Source organism: Bactrocera neohumeralis, chromosome 3 (assembly GCF_024586455.1).
Source record: "Bactrocera neohumeralis isolate Rockhampton chromosome 3, APGP_CSIRO_Bneo_wtdbg2-racon-allhic-juicebox.fasta_v2, whole genome shotgun sequence".
Classification (NCBI taxonomy): Eukaryota; Metazoa; Arthropoda; class Insecta; order Diptera; family Tephritidae; genus Bactrocera; species Bactrocera neohumeralis.
In genome coordinates, this window is record NC_065920.1 from 13,765,453 (window position 1) to 13,781,335 (window position 15,883).

Here is a 15,883-nt window from a genome sequence, read left to right on the forward strand (position 1 = left end):
GGCTTCTGGTCAGATTTTCAGCTGGGACTCGGATTTCTTGTCTTACGATTCCTGCTCCACTCAGTCGCTGTCTTCTTGTCGTTTCTTGTGCCAGGATGTCCTAGTCCTAGAGAGAAGGACTATCTTCCCTTCTTCGTTCCGCGGTCCTTCTGGTGGAGGAATGGTCGTCGAACCGCATGTATTCGGCGAAGAGCGTTAATTTTATCCGAGGGCCTGCCGGAAATGACGTCGAAAGAGTCTAGTTTTGTATATTTTCCTTTAAAAATTTTACGAAATCTTTGTAAAATACGTATCTTTGAATTTATAAAAAGTTTGAGTAAAATATTTAATTTTTTATGTGAAAAAAATTATTGATATAACCAAAACTGCACTGAATAACGAGTTAGCAACTCTTTTCATACAAGATTAGACTAGTTTACATTAAAATGCTAACTTTATTTGCAATTACAATTGGTTATAAAAATTCAAAATTTTTCGATAAAGCACGTACGTTCTAATGATTTAATCGGACGAACGTGCAAATGTATTCAATTCATTATCAAAATGCTCTCTAACCATATACATTAACCCTTAAATTTTATAAACTTTTCTACAAAAATATGTATGTAAATAAAGTTATACCGCTAAGGGCATATTTATATTATATTTGCGTTTTTTACATATACATATTTTTTTATTTTAAACAACGATTTTTTCAACTTAAAATTATAAAAATTCATATTTATAATTATTGTTCATATTTTTTCAATTAAAAAATAGGGAATGTAATTTTACACATTGAGGAAAATAAATTAGAATATACTTGTATACTTGCTACATGTGCATTCTTCAATTACATACATACATATGTACAAATTTTCTCATATCGTATATTTCTTGAGTACTTTTCAAAAACCTATGCAAATACATATTCATAAGCCCAAACTGCAAATTTCGTACATTAAATAATACTATGAACTATGTGCTAAAAGCGGTGTGATTGGTTTATCTCTCTGGCGCGTTTCTTTGAGCTTTTGCGCCTCCTTTTCTCCATATAAATCAAGATGTCTGCCATGATACCAAACCAAAATGTCGAAGATGACACCGATCGACGTAAGCGCTGCAATGAAACATTTTTGTCGCACTAAGTACATATACACATACATATGTGGGTTAGGGTGTCGTTATTTCCGAAGTAGACTTTTTTGAGATCAAAAAATCCCATGTTAAATATATATGGAAAAGCAAAAAGAATGGATTAAATTGAAAATAAAGAGCTTGTTTACATCCGGTCCGTTTTGTAGGTGAAAACTGAAACGTCAGGAGCAGTTTGCAAAAAAAAAGAAAAACTAGAAAAAATTGTCAACATTAATTTTCGAGGCTATAAAACCCTTGACAGGTGCTTCTTTATAGTATAAAAGGGTAAAAAAAAAAGAAATTTATTCTGATTTTGATGGATCAGTCTGTATGGCAGCTATAATCTCCAGTAGGCCGATCTGAATATTATTTTCGGAAATTTTAGCAATGGGCTGGATGATAATCTATGATAAATATCATGAAGATACGCCTTCAAATAAAAAAGTTTTCCATACAAGCATTTGATTCCGGATATAAATGTTCGATATCTGCGGTTTTGACCAATCAGCAGCTTTTTGATGAGAACGATTTCAAAACGATATCTCAAAAACTAAGAGACTACTTCGCGTATATATGTATGTATATACAGACGAACAGGCCGACATGGTTAAATTGACTCAGCTGATCATTTAAATATATATTTTATAGGGTCTCTGACGTTTCCTACTGCGTAAACATGACAAGCTTAATACACCCCGTCCAGGGTATAAAAATCAATTTGATAAATAACGGACACCCTAACGTAAGTATACCTCAAACTTTCACACTTACACAACGCCAATATATTTACATAGTACCGGAATTTCGTCTGATCGTACAATTGGCAATTGCCTCTGCCGTGGCAAGTCTCCGTCCACACAAGGCAAGTTGAATCTATTATACGTCCAAATATAATGGGGCCCGGTATAAGTGCAAGCAAACTAATCATCATGAGAGAAAGACCTTGTGCGAAAGATTTATCCTTGGTGGCAACGGCGCGAAAGTTCACCAATAGATTGCCAATGCGACCAGAAGAGCCGAACCAATTGACAACCATCGATGCAATAGTGAAACTATAAAAGGCCACAGAACAGCCCTTCAAGCAAACACCTGGTGTGAGTATATCGGAGAGTGTGCTCACAGAACGGCTGGCGCGTGCGAGCAGTTCATCTGCAGTTGTTGTTAGTTTTGGTGTTGTTGTCCATGTGCTTGATGTTGTTGGTATGGTGATGTCATCGTTATTTAGTATCGCAGTGGGTACTAGTACCGGCGTTTCTGTTTTGGATATACCATTGATAATTTGTAAGCTTTCCTGTGAAAGTGGTTGTTGCTGTTTCGTGCTTAAGTCACTTAGAAAGCTGGGAGTGGTAGACGTGTAGGCGACAGTACTCGTAAAGACGGGGTTCAAAACATCAATGCAGGAGCAATTCGAAAATGTCTGTAAGTAAAGATTTTTTTTAAAGAGTATTGCACACACGTCCGTTCCGGTTACTTAAACCCAACTGTCGTAGGAACGGTCGAAAATGACTTCTTTACTTATGTGTGTATATGTGGGTTTAAGTAATCGGAACGGACCCGAATTCTTATCCGGCCAAGGACAGCCAACTCGACACCATGCCCCGAAATTAGTTCAGGAATACTTTCAGTCGCTACCACAACAACAGTACATTATCGTAATTTTGTATTCAAACTTGCTTTTCAATGCCGCAATTGTAGGGGTTTTTAATGGACGCTGTCCAATAAGTGTCCGTGCGGTAAGGCTAAAAATCTTGTCGGAGGCTAGTTGTCAAAGTCGTATGGAGGTGAGTGAGTTGGAAACAGTCCAGCACTTGCTTCTGCATTGTACAGTCTTTTCAAAACTGAAATATCTCGGTAGACTTACCTTCGCCAAACCAGTAGACCTAGGCGAAGCTGTCATTAGCTGTCTCAACAAATTTGTGATTTTGTCGATTTTTAAATGTCTTAAGATCTATTATATATAAGTTTTAGGTATCACAACGGCTCGGCATTCTAAACTGTCCAGGGAGATCCTTGTTACAATCAACCTTTTAACCTAATCTAATCTAACCTGCTGCTCAATACCATAATTATGTATATGAACTTAGATGTATTATCTGTGCCTCTTATTCGAGTTTTCCATTAATAAAATTCTTCAAAAACTCACCTTCTCTTTGGCGTCCCAAGTTTTACAGCCCGCGTGACATGCAGAGAAAAATGTTGTGTCACTGGCCTCGTGACAGACCGGCGAATATGCCACATTATCGCAGCTACAATTTTTATTACATTGATTGGTGAAGTTATAGCTGTGGGAAAATGCAAAAAAAGCAACAACAAATAATTAAAAAAAGTTAAATCGAAAATTAATTTACCTACTTTCCACCGTTCTGCAGAGATATCGTATCACCGCAATACATAAAAATATATGAGGTTTGCCCCAAAATATACACACATCCCACTATAACATTCCACATTAGTACTTTGCTCGGCGATGGATGTTTCTTCGATATAACGATGCCGGATCCAATGAGTCCAATCACCATGCCAATTATCGATATTGGTCCCACCACAACCGTGGCGGTTTGTGCGGTTCTATGGAATTGCACCTCCATATATTTGGACAGGAATGTCATGTAGCCAGCAGCACCCAAAATATAGAAGACACCCGATATGATGTTATATATAAGCAATTTGTTGCGCAACAAACGCATCAGGGCCTTCGGAAAATCTGTTGCAAGAATGTACATCAGAGCTTATTAATGATCAAATTAGCTATTTATTTACATTTACGACAAACCTTTAAGTTTCGGAAAGTCGTCCGCGTCAACCGCAGCTGCTGCGTTTGCATCCAGCGCAGCTGTAAGAGATAGCGTGCTGCCTAACGATATGCCATCTTCCTTCTTAAGCTGCTCTAAACGCATCATCCGTGGCAAGTGTGAGTTGTAGTGTTCCGATTTCTTTTTCGGCAATTGTTTGGGAAAGAGTCCGATTAGACCAGAGAAGAGCACCATTAAAGTGCCCAATATCATCCAACCAAACCACCAGGCACCCAACCAGCGTGGATCTTTATTGTCGATTAATGGCTTTTTGAAGGGATCAATATACATATTTAAGGAAATGTAACCTGAAATTATAGTAAAGATCGAACAAATTATATATTCAAAATGGGGAAATGCTATATATTCTTGAGAGTAACTGTGATCGTGTGTAAAATGAAAAATAAGGATAGGAAGAGAGACTTGAGAATTCGACAGGCATCAGTTTGTTAATTTAACAGGCTATCTTTATATTTTTTAGAAGGCTAAAATTGAGGTTGACACCAAATTATTATTACTGGTACGGTAAAATATTAAAAATAATTATCAGATAACCGTTAGTTAATTAGAGCTTACCCAAAAAGAAACCCACGATCGGTCCGATCATTCTAAGTGCCATGGCCACGGCCAACATGAGCGGCGTATTTCTCTCTTTCGTATTATCATCAAGATACGTTTGACCCAGCGAATAATACAAGGTATTGCCAACGCCTAACACGAATTGTGAGAGGAAAATCAAGACCAACGGTACAATGGACAGAAATGACTCGCATTCTTGTGATGATTTCACTAGACCGCACAATTCTTGCGAACTTCGTATGGACGCGTTCTAAAACGAAATTATGACAATGACAAATTAGTAAACAATGGCATAGTTACTTATAAACATGTTTATTATTGTGCAGCGCATATTAGAATATATATACTAAATATTTACTTACGATAACATTGTGTGTTCATATTCAGACGTGGGAAGCTGTAGCTCAAGACAGCAGTGGGACGTCCTATAAAACTCAAAATATTCCCTATCTATTAAATTTAGTGATTAAATAAGAATACTTTTAATGACTACAGTGATCTGCACTTCGAATATAAGACGTTAAAGTAACTAACCCCTCCTTTTTAAAACAAGTAGAGTGATCTAGAAGTTTTAAACGGAGTGCGAACGATTTCGAATTCTAAACATTGTTTTTGAATTTAGGAATAGAATCAGCACTTAGTACTGCCTACCGACACGATTTCTATTAGGAAAAAAATGTCCTATATGCGTCGAAACAGAATTCGAATCCGGTTTATGGGTAATGATGCCACTTTAGCAATGGAACCGTCAGAATCAAGAGCATGCATAAACAACTTTCTGATTTGACGAGATATGTTTGCGAAATTCGGCATCGGTTATTGTCTAAGGACTGGCCAGGCACGATACCTGCTTTACTTATATAGAGCCATCTGGCAGCCAGCTTCACTTGAAGTCGCGTTATGACAACTAAAACAAATCACATCGCGGCGTGAGAGTCACCTAAGCACTGAGAAGGCACGATACCTGCTTTACTTATATAGAGCCATCTGGCAGCCAGCTTCACTTGAAGTAGCGTTGTGACAACTAAAACAAATCACATCGCGGCGTGAGAGTCACCTAAGTACTGACAAGGCACGGTGCCTGCTTTTCTTATATAGAGCCAACTGGCAGTCAGCTTCACTTGAAGTCGCGTTGTGACAACTAAAACAAATCACATCGCGGCGTGAGAGTCACCTAAGTACTGACAAGGCACGGTGCCTGCTTTTCTTATATAGAGCCAACTGCCAGTCAGCTTCACTTGAAGTCGCTTTGTGACAACTAAAACAAATCACATCGTGGCGCGACAGTCAAATAAGCACTGACAAGGCACGGTGTCTGCTTTTCTTATATAGAGCCAGCTGCCAGCCAGCTTCACTTGAAGTCGCGTTGTGACAACTAAAACAAATCACATCGCGGCGTGAGAGTCACCTAAGTACTGACAAGGCACGGTGCCTGCTTTTCTTATATAGAGCCAACTGGCAGTCAGCTTCACTTGAAGTCGCTTTGTGACAACTGAAACAAATCACATCGCGGCGTGAGAGTCACCTAAGTACTGACAAGGCACGATGCCTGCTTTTCTTATATAGAGCCAGCTGCTAGCCAGCTTCACTTGAAGTCGCGTTGTGACAACTAAAACAAATCACATCGCGGCGTGAGAGTCACCTAAGTACTGACAAGGCACGGTGCCTGCTTTTCTTATATAGAGCCAACTGGCAGTCAGCTTCACTTGAAGTCGCGTTGTGACAACTAAAACGAATCACATCGCGGCGTGAGAGTCACCTAAGCACTGAGAAGGCACGGTGCCTGCTTTTCTTATATAGAGTCCGCTGCCAACCAGCTTCACTTGAAGTCGCGTTGTGACAACTAAAACAAATCACATCGCGGCGTGAGAGTCACCTAAGTACTGACAAGGCACGGTGCCTGCTTTTCTTATATAGAGCCAACTGGCAGTCAGCTTCACTTGAAGTCGCTTTGTGACAACTGAAACAAATCACATCGCGGCGTGAGAGTCACCTAAGTACTGACAAGGCACGATGCCTGCTTTTCTTATATAGAGCCAGCTGCTAGCCAGCTTCACTTGAAGTCGCGTTGTGACAACTAAAACAAATCACATCGCGGCGTGAGAGTCACCTAAGTACTGACAAGGCACGGTGCCTGCTTTTCTTATATAGAGCCAACTGGCAGTCAGCTTCACTTGAAGTCGCGTTGTGACAACTAAAACGAATCACATCGCGGCGTGAGAGTCACCTAAGCACTGAGAAGGCACGGTGCCTGCTTTTCTTATATAGAGTCCGCTGCCAGCCAGCTTCACTTGAAATCGCGTTGTGACAACTGAAACAAATCACATCGCGGCGCGGCAGTCAAATAAGCACTGGCCAGGCACGGTGTCTGCTTTTCTTATATAGAGCCAGGTGCCAGCCAGCTTCACTTGAAGTCGCGTTGTGACAACTGAAACAAATCACATCGCGGCGCGACAGTCAAATAAGCACTGGCCAGGCACGGTATCTGCTTTTCTTATATAGAGTCCGCTGCCAGCCAGCTTCACTTGAAGTCGCGTTGGGACAACTGAAACAAATCACATCGCGGCGCGGCAGTCAAATAAGCACTGGCCAGGCACGGTGTCTGCTTTTCTTATATAGAGCCAGCTGGCAGCCAGCTTCACTTGAAGTAGCGTTGTGACAACTAAAACAAATCACATCGCGGCGCGACAGTCACCTAAGCACTGGCCAGGCACGGTGCCTGCTTTTCTTATATAGAGCCAGCTTCATATATTGTTTATATACATATTCGACGGATCCAAATCAAGTTCGTATAAGAGAAACTGTTGATAAGTTGATTTTTTAGTTGATGAAATTTGGTACAGATTATTGTCAAAGACAAAGCTAGAACATTCGAACATATTGTTCAGTTCGTATCGCTATAGCATATAGTTGCAATACAAAGTGGCCATTCAAAATCAAGATAGAGTTCACTTTATTCGCTTCTCTAATATAGGAGAACCTGTAAAAGGTAACAGAACTTCCGTGTGGACGAAGCTAACTTTTTTCTTGTTTTTAGTTCAAATATGTATATATTTTTGTTAGATCTCAAGCACATTTCTTTGTCCATAAGTGTAAGTTTGTATGCACTTTTGTTTGTGTATAGTACTTCTGAGCTTAGCGCTCAGTAAATTTTAATTCGGACGACTTAAATTGAACTAAATTATTGTGTACACCAAACACGCACGCCCACACACAAAGTATATATATGGAAATATAGCACACACACATATAAAAGTTGATACGATAACATGGAATGTACTAATTTTGTTCACCTACAACCAATGAGAATGAACTTGTCATATTTAACGTTAAGTTGGACGACGACTGCTCTTGTAAATATTCCGCGGTGAGATGTAGCGCGCCATCGCCAGCGCCATAAATGAAATGTGGCAGAGCTAATATATAACAGGATAGGCCACAAAACACGATGCCCCAAGCGATCCAACGTGGGCGATTTCGTTGACCCCCAATATAGCTGAGTATAAGCGAGAGCAGGATTTGCGATATTTCATTGCCGCTCAAGATAATACCTAATAAACGGTAAAGAAAAATAGTGTGAAATGGAAAAACATAATATATATTAATATATGTATATGCATGTATGTACATATGTATAAGGCATAAACTAGAAAATAACGCAAATAATGTAGCTATTATAATAGCACGGGGCAACAAAAAAAACATCTTTGGTTTTCTGTTTTCATGCTCAAATTCTGCTTTTAGGCACTGAAAACACAGGAATTTCTAATTTTGGATCTTAGAATTTGATTTTACATACGAGAAAGTCCATTAAAACAGAAAAGAAATACGAAAAAAACCCTACAGGAGAGTAGAGAGTCCATATGAACATAAAAGAAATAAGAAAAAAGCACTACAACAACAAAGTTTATTCAAATAAAAGTGATTTCTTAATTTTTCCTGTAGGAGAAACTGAAATTTCACAAAAGTCCGAAAATTGTGTTGATCGGTGTAGCTAGTTTGCTTTTAATTCCTAATTCTTAAAATAGCAAATTCGTTAATTAAGCAAGCCTTTTATATAAGTATGTACGTATATAATTGCACTAACCGACTGATCACAAGCGAGTCTTCAACACTAACTACCTAAGTGTGTGCACATAGGAAGGAATAGGAATTTAAGTCTATATATTTTAGAAATTAGTGAGGAAATATGAAGCATTGAAAGTACGATGCTCGTAACAACCCGTTTATGACTTCAAAGTGTCATTGCACAAAAAAACTCAAAATTTTTCAATTGAAATATATAAATAACAAAACCTTTGTAATTCTTTTTAAAATTCAAAAAAAAATTTACATATTTCAATAGTGCCAAACACAAGAAATATCTCCGAAGTCATCACCATTTCCGTTTGGTTGCTCATACGCACTGTACACTGCCTTAAATTTATACTTCAATACGCATATTTTGTTACATGTTTGTATGTATGTATCACTAGTCGCTTAGAATTCGAATATTTACCTGTTGTTTGGCTAGGAATCTTGAAGCGTTTCTCTATTGTTGTTAATGTGACGACGAAATACATATAGGACATGGCTTGAATGGTGCCCAGTAGCCCATAGACCATCATAAATGACTTTGTTGTTGCGTAGCGTTGCATCCAAGCGGGATGCCATCTGGCTAAACCGCATAAGTAGTCACCGGGTCGTTGACGCAGTTGCGCTTCCGCCATTTCGAGTACTCAGCATTAAGTTGTTGACGCTACAAAAGTTGCGACTGTTCAATGAATAACAGTTATTAAAGGAAACATTGAAAATTACCATATAAACTTTCCATAAAATTATAAAAATCATGAATTTCTACATTTTAGACGCATAACGGATTATACGAAATATTTGTCTAGCAGCGTTAAGAACCGAACTGATAAGATTACTCTATATTTCTGATCGATATGAGGTTTTACGCTTAATAAAATTGATTGAAGGATTGTAAAAAAATTTTGACGGTCATTGTTGTTACCAGAAATAGCAATAAATGAAATATTATAATATAATCTAATGATTGGCTATACGCAGTTCTAACCTACAAATGTGAAGCATACCTAATTTGTAAGAAAACATTAAGTTATTTAATATTTGTTAACGGCAAGTTAATTAACAACACTTAAATTATTTCTAGTAGTTTTTGAAGACAGTTATCAGCTTTATATACATACGTAGAGAATAAATCGTCACCTAAACTGCAAAATAACGTAAAGTCAATTTTCATAAGTTTACAGGCGAAGGAAAAACGATATAATAGAAACCACTAATATTGAAACGAAATTTGAGTTTTGGTTATAAAGTGGTTATATGTTGGTTATATACTGGTTATATAGTGGTTATATATTTGTTATAACTGATAGCGGAAGCTTTAAATTCGATGTAATATGATGTAGTGAATCTTAAGCAACAAAAAACTAACTTTAAATTTTTTTGATGATACGTTGTTTTGCATTTTAAGTGACGACATGTAGTTTACACAATACATGTAAACGAACATATACTTTTATGTATATATGTACATATATAAGTACACAACAGTTCCTCTATGAGCGCAAATAATCGTTGTGATACTATTGATCGACAAGTTACGTATTTATCTTTCATGGACTCCAGATCGTGCGTTATCAAACATTCCATTTCATTAGGCTTATTCAGCGTTAGTCTGGCAATTCTTATACGGTACTTGTTAGTTGCTGACTTATATGCTTAAATTTTTTATTTTAATTTCTTTTAGTATTTATTTATTAAGTAGCAGATCACTCCATTTGAGGGAAGTGGATCTCATATAAGTAAACGATAAGATCTGAACATCGAGCTTTTAATATTATTTATGTTCAATTCTGCACACGTCCGCTTCGTGGGGAGAAAACTGGGTGAGTGAGCCGCGTTGCACTTTGTTTCATGACATTGACTTCCCTTCCATGCCCCAATGACGCCTGCTTACAATGCATATTATGTTGCAGAGCGGGTCACTCGATTGTTTTCTAATACTTTTAATTTTAAGTATGTAATATCTGCAAAAGATCGAAGAAGTTTTTTTACTATATATCACCGATTCAGCTTCAGTAAAAGGTTGAAATTTGTCCTCATTTTTTGCTTATTGAGCTTGCGAATAAGGATAGTGCGACGTTTACATTTGCGAATAAGGTGCGTAAAACCCTAATTATGACTTGGAAACTAAATTTTTATTACTGACAAGCCGATATTTATTAAAATATTAGATATGCGTTTAATTTAAAAATAATATTTTCATGGCATGCATCAAATTTCGGCAACAAAAAAATGTGTGTTTTGTAGACTGTGTAATTTTTATTTCTCATACATAAATATGTATGTATTTTTCAGCCTTTCAGCAAACACCGCTCAAGTTTAATGATCTTCGATTATAGACATATATATTTATATTACTACATTAAATATGTACGGTAGAATATAACAATTAACGCTTATCACCTTAAGGTTACTTGCAGGCGACTTTTTTACACATTTCATAAGCAAAGGTGTATATACAAAAGTATATATATGTATATACATATATATTAATATATATGCATTTGGGTGGGTCAAAAAAAAGTTTTTCTTTCGCTTGATGCCCTGAAAAATAAGTTAGTTCTTAGACACCTCTACGAAAGTCTCTTCATAATGAGCTCTTAATTTTAGGGGGATGGATTCCGCCTTATAGATACTACTTTTTCCTACAATGAGTTAGAAAAATGTATATCTCGTTTCTAACTACTTAAAAAAATGTATCGGTTCATAGTGTCTGTTGGAAAATTAGTGCTCTATAAAGTTATATCTTACGATTCTTTCGTAAACCCAACCATTTAAAAGATATCAACGGTTAAAGTTTGATTAATTTAAGGCAAATTTATTTTTTCATACGAATTTTCTATGTAAATGAAACAAATAATCAATATAAATCGAAAAATTGACAGTTTTTGTAGAAATTTACTGCTCCAAAAAAGTTTTCACTTATTTTGTTTTTTAGTTTCTGTTTTAGTTTCGTTTGGCGATGGATAGTTCATAAACACTTAATTTAATCGAAGGCTCATGATTGAAGAGATTTTCATAGAGGTGTCTAAGAATCCATTTTCCAGACTACCAAGCGAAAAAATTATTCTTTTTTTCCACCCTACTATATACACATATAGCGACATACATTATGAAATAATGTACCAAAAAGACGCCTGTTGATAATCGATGTATGTATATACATTTCTATGTATATTTACATATGTACAGATATATTTGGAATTCATGTAGATATGTATTTCATACAGGCATGCTTATCTTGAAAGTCTTTTGCGATAAAATAGTTTTTACGAAATACATAAGACGCCAAATTTCGGCTAATTTCGGCTAATTTTGGCTAACTTTGGCCATTTTAGGCGCCATTGTGCAGTAGTTGACACAAAAATGTGTTCCAAAGTTTCCCAAAAAAACAAAAGGTGTAATATTAATTCAAAAATCAACAATATCAACGCTGCATGCGCAAATTTCCGCTATTTTTGTCAAATATTTGCAGTTTTGAAAACTATTATTTCTGTTTATTTTACTATCATTTCGTTTTGAAGTGCAATAACTAAGGCGAATCGTGCTATAAGTAGTTCATGCTTAAGATATCAAAATGTAAATTTTTATAGAAAATTATTAAATATTAAAATTTTTAATTTTTTGTTACAAAAATTTTTTTTTAAGCCGAAGTCGTCAGTAGCCCACGCTTTAACTTAGTGAATTAATTATTTATAATTATCTCACTTGTAAATAACTAAATAAATAAAAATAAAATATTTTTGTTTTTGTTTTCCGCTGTTAACTGTTTATTTTTTGTATATAACTTTTTTGAGCCACACAAGCCTTAAAAACCCCTTATGCACTCCGTATGCTCCGCCATATTTTGGACTTTGTTCCTTTCAAACTGATTTGTTTTATAAATATGCACTGTATATAAATTGTTTAAACTTTCTCTTTTTTACATTGAATAATATTATTTTTTGCAACAGCAGTGCAAATAATTTCAATTAACTGCACAAGGTTTTATTGCAAATACCTTTATAACACTTTTCGTTTCCTTTAAATTCGTTTTCACGGCTTTCTTGTTAATTCAGCCGCTTGTTCACTATGAAATGTTCGTATTTTCCAAACACGTTCCACGTCGTCCACCTGCGCTCATTTACTGAAAGCCATTGAGTAATTTTTTTTATTTAGCCTGAATAGTGTGAAAATAATATTGTTGCTGTTTATTATCAATTATTTATTGTATTTATCGCTTATTTATAATCTTATCAACAAATTGGGCCTTCACTCGTAATTTGGAGAGCCGAATCGAAATTTACAAGTATGAGCGCACACTTAACAATTTAGCAATACTAATTACAGTTACTATCCTTACGTATTGCAATACTTAGCGCTTTCACATGTAACGGAAAAGTATTGAATATTATATGTTTCACGTCAAATATTTAAATAATTTATTAAGAAAACAATAAAAAATGCCGATTTTCCAACATAATTTTCTTTTTGTATTTTAATTTTGCATAGTTAGTTTACGCAAAGCAAGTGTCCATACTATATATTATTACGCTTTACAATTTCTGCGATTAAATTGAGCAAAAGTTCCGTTGATATCGGCTTGGCGTGCCGAAATACACTGATTTCCACAACTGGGCCACATTCAAATCCGCGCCACTCATTGCATTCTATTAATCATAATTGCGTTGTGATTGAATACAAGCTTCATTATTTGAATGACAATAATGAGAGATATGATGCGCTTGAATGTATTACGATGAGTGTATGTATGTACTCACACATAGACTCGGATTCGAGGAGAAGTTTGCTTGGTGTGTTTGATATCAGCGATGGCTACGTCATGGTCCTCTACGAGTGCCGACAGAACGGAAGAGAAAGTCGCTGTGATAGCGATTACACATACATATGTATAATACCGAATGTGCTTATAACATACATACGTACGTATATTTACAACAATGATAATATTATATAATAATGTGACGTTGTTCATTTTTCAACAATATTCTCCTTATTCTGACTTTAACTACTTACATTTATATAACTTTAATGATAATGGACTAGATTACATAGAATTGCAAAATAATAACTTAACTGTTATACTTTTGTAATGTAGAGGTGTCAATGCCATTTGACATAGATGCCTTGTAGGAAAACCCGAAGAGAATTACAATATATTTCTTTATTTACTGCAAGCGAATTTGCTATTTAACCACTAAGGTATTAATTGCTATATCTTCTATAAGAGTGTATAGCTGCTGGCGTACGCCGATGATATTGATATCATTGGTCTCAACAACCGTACTGTTAGTCTGCTTTCTTCAGACTGGATACAGAAGGGAAGCAAATGGGTTTGGTAGTGAACGAGGGCAGGACGTAAAATCTCCTGTCATTAAATAAACAGTCGTCACACTCTTGACTTGGTTCCCACGTCACTGTTTACAAGCATAACTTCGTAAATAATTCCAACAGATGCTACTTTAGACTGAGTAGGCAATTGAGAAGTAACGTCCTCTCTCCACCAAAAGACCAAACTCATTCCCGTCCTGCTATATGAGTCGGCGTTACGAGTTTTCGAGAGAACGGTTCTGTGGAAGATTTACGGTCCTTGGCACATTGGAAATGGGGAATTTCGCATTCGATGAAACGAATGTACGAGATATACGAAAACAGAGACAGCGGCTTCGCTGGCTAGGCCATGCCGTTCGAATGGTTGAAAATACTCTCGCTCTGAAAGTATTCGACGAAGTACCCGGCGCAGGAAGCAGAAGAACAGGAAGACCTCCTTTTCGTTGGAAAGACCAGGTGGAAAAGAACCTGGTTACGCTTGGAATCTCCGATTGGAGAACGACTGGCATGCTGTTGTAAACTCGTAAGAGATGTCTACGTCAATAAAGAAGAAGGAGAAAAGCCTTCAGACTTACTTTGATCTCGACATTCAAACGATCCAATAACTCAAACTAATATTGTTTATTAATTGTTTTACCATGTTTGAGGTAGGCGAAGAAAATAATTCTATGTGGATAAAAAAAACCAGCTGAAATCTTGTTGTGCGATTATTGTCATTGTATAAGAGGTTATGTAATCCCCATTTGGATCTAAGGTAGAGCCAGGAGACGTGCTGTTTCGATGGGGCAAACCATAGGGAGAGGGGTGTTAGATGCGTGAGATTCGCTGGACATGCAAAGAGGTGTTTAGAATCCGGGAACTCATTGCACGCTGGATATATTTCGTATGTAGAAATCGATTCTGGAGAAATAAGTGTATAACCTGCTACAGTATCCAGAACGAAGTCGCGCAAGGATCACTCTAGATTCTCGTGGCAACTCGAGCTCTTCTGTGCAAGTGTTCAAGCGCAGACATCAAGATTAATGTTATAATAGTTCGAAGTGCACTATTTTAACACATTTGAAGCTTCGTCTGCGTTTCACAACATCTAGATGACCATATCGGAACGGCGTATTTTATGACCAGCCGACCGATTGCCTTATATCTTCTAACAACGTTTTTTGTCTTTTCGCCATGAACTGCCAGATAGCGACTCGAGGATTTTGGCAGTTATCGCGGTTGTATGAGGAGAGGATGAACATCGGCTGTCGAATGTAACACCTTTCAATTTGATCACAGACTATATCGACATCGTCAGTAATGTTCAGAATCTATCTATACCCTTTCGTCCAGTTCGTAAATTTGTTCGCTGCGGATTTAGTGCAGGAGAGGGTCAAGCTGCTTGTAGAGAAGAGGAGAGAAAAGTCGGGAGATAGCCGTTTACTTTCGAAGGCCGACTACTATGTTTTCGGGCGCATCGGATGACTTTCATCAAGCAACAACCATAAATTGAAGTGCCGAACGCACTCAAATGTGTAATGAAGTATTCATATTTCATCCGTTGCCGCAAGCCGGCACAGAAACATGTTCCTATTGCGTTTGGTGAGTGCCGGATTGTCATTTGAAAGTAGAACACCTAAGTTTTTTGATCGATATTTAAAAAACACAGCAAAACTTTGTACGGTCGACCGAGTACATAGGCGGTATATACTTCTACACGTCCAGAGGTAATTCTGTTGCCTTCATGTTGGTCTGAAGATCCACCGCCAGTTCCAGCAAAAAGGACCATGTGCGATAGCCGATTTGATCTTCCACCTTAAACTAGATATTATAGAGACCACCAACAAATACATATGTATAATGAAACTGGACACCACAAATCGTTGACGATCTTTGCAAGTAGTTTTTAAATGAGTCAGAGTAATTTTTAAATTCAAGTATCAATGTTTCTTTCTTTATTAATTTTAATAAACAAAACAAATTTATATTTCTACATTCAACCAGTCAACAGCTTT

The 15,883-nt window shown here is 36.8% G+C and overlaps 1 protein-coding gene across 5 annotated transcripts; it reads right to left on the minus strand.

Moving 5' to 3' along the window:
• Nucleotides 1-414: 414 nt before the first annotated feature.
• On the minus strand, nt 415-13,145 carry LOC126754017 (solute carrier organic anion transporter family member 74D). 5 transcript variants are annotated; one of them, XM_050465854.1, is made up of 10 exons: nt 13,078-13,145; nt 12,559-12,717; nt 8,986-9,240; nt 7,785-8,038; nt 4,485-4,737; nt 3,890-4,216; nt 3,469-3,820; nt 3,260-3,398; nt 1,888-2,533; nt 415-1,099 (listed from the first exon to the last, which is right to left on the minus strand). In XM_050465854.1, exons 3-10 carry the CDS (start codon nt 9,194-9,196, stop codon nt 951-953), a joined length of 2,331 nt encoding a protein of 776 aa, XP_050321811.1. In that variant the 5' UTR covers nt 9,197-9,240; nt 12,559-12,717; nt 13,078-13,145; the 3' UTR covers nt 415-950. The 5 variants fall into 5 exon arrangements, with proteins under 5 accessions (XP_050321811.1, XP_050321812.1, XP_050321813.1 ...); XM_050465855.1 differs by having other exon boundaries at nt 12,901-13,145; XM_050465856.1 differs by having other exon boundaries at nt 13,091-13,107.
• Between the last annotated feature and the right edge of the window lie 2,738 nt (nt 13,146-15,883).

Bases quoted from the DNA above. Each gene is read 5' to 3' on its own strand.
- LOC126754017 (XM_050465854.1), bottom strand. From the start codon at position 9,196: ATGGCGGAAGCGCAACTGCGTCAACGACCCGGTGACTACTTATGCGGT. The intron at 8,039-8,985 runs GTAAATATTCGA...ACCGTTTATTAG, and splicing joins GATTCCTAGCCAAACAACAG to GTATTATCTTGAGCGGCAAT. The intron at 3,821-3,889 runs GTTTGTCGTAAA...TTCTTGCAACAG, and splicing joins CGACTTTCCGAAACTTAAAG to ATTTTCCGAAGGCCCTGATG.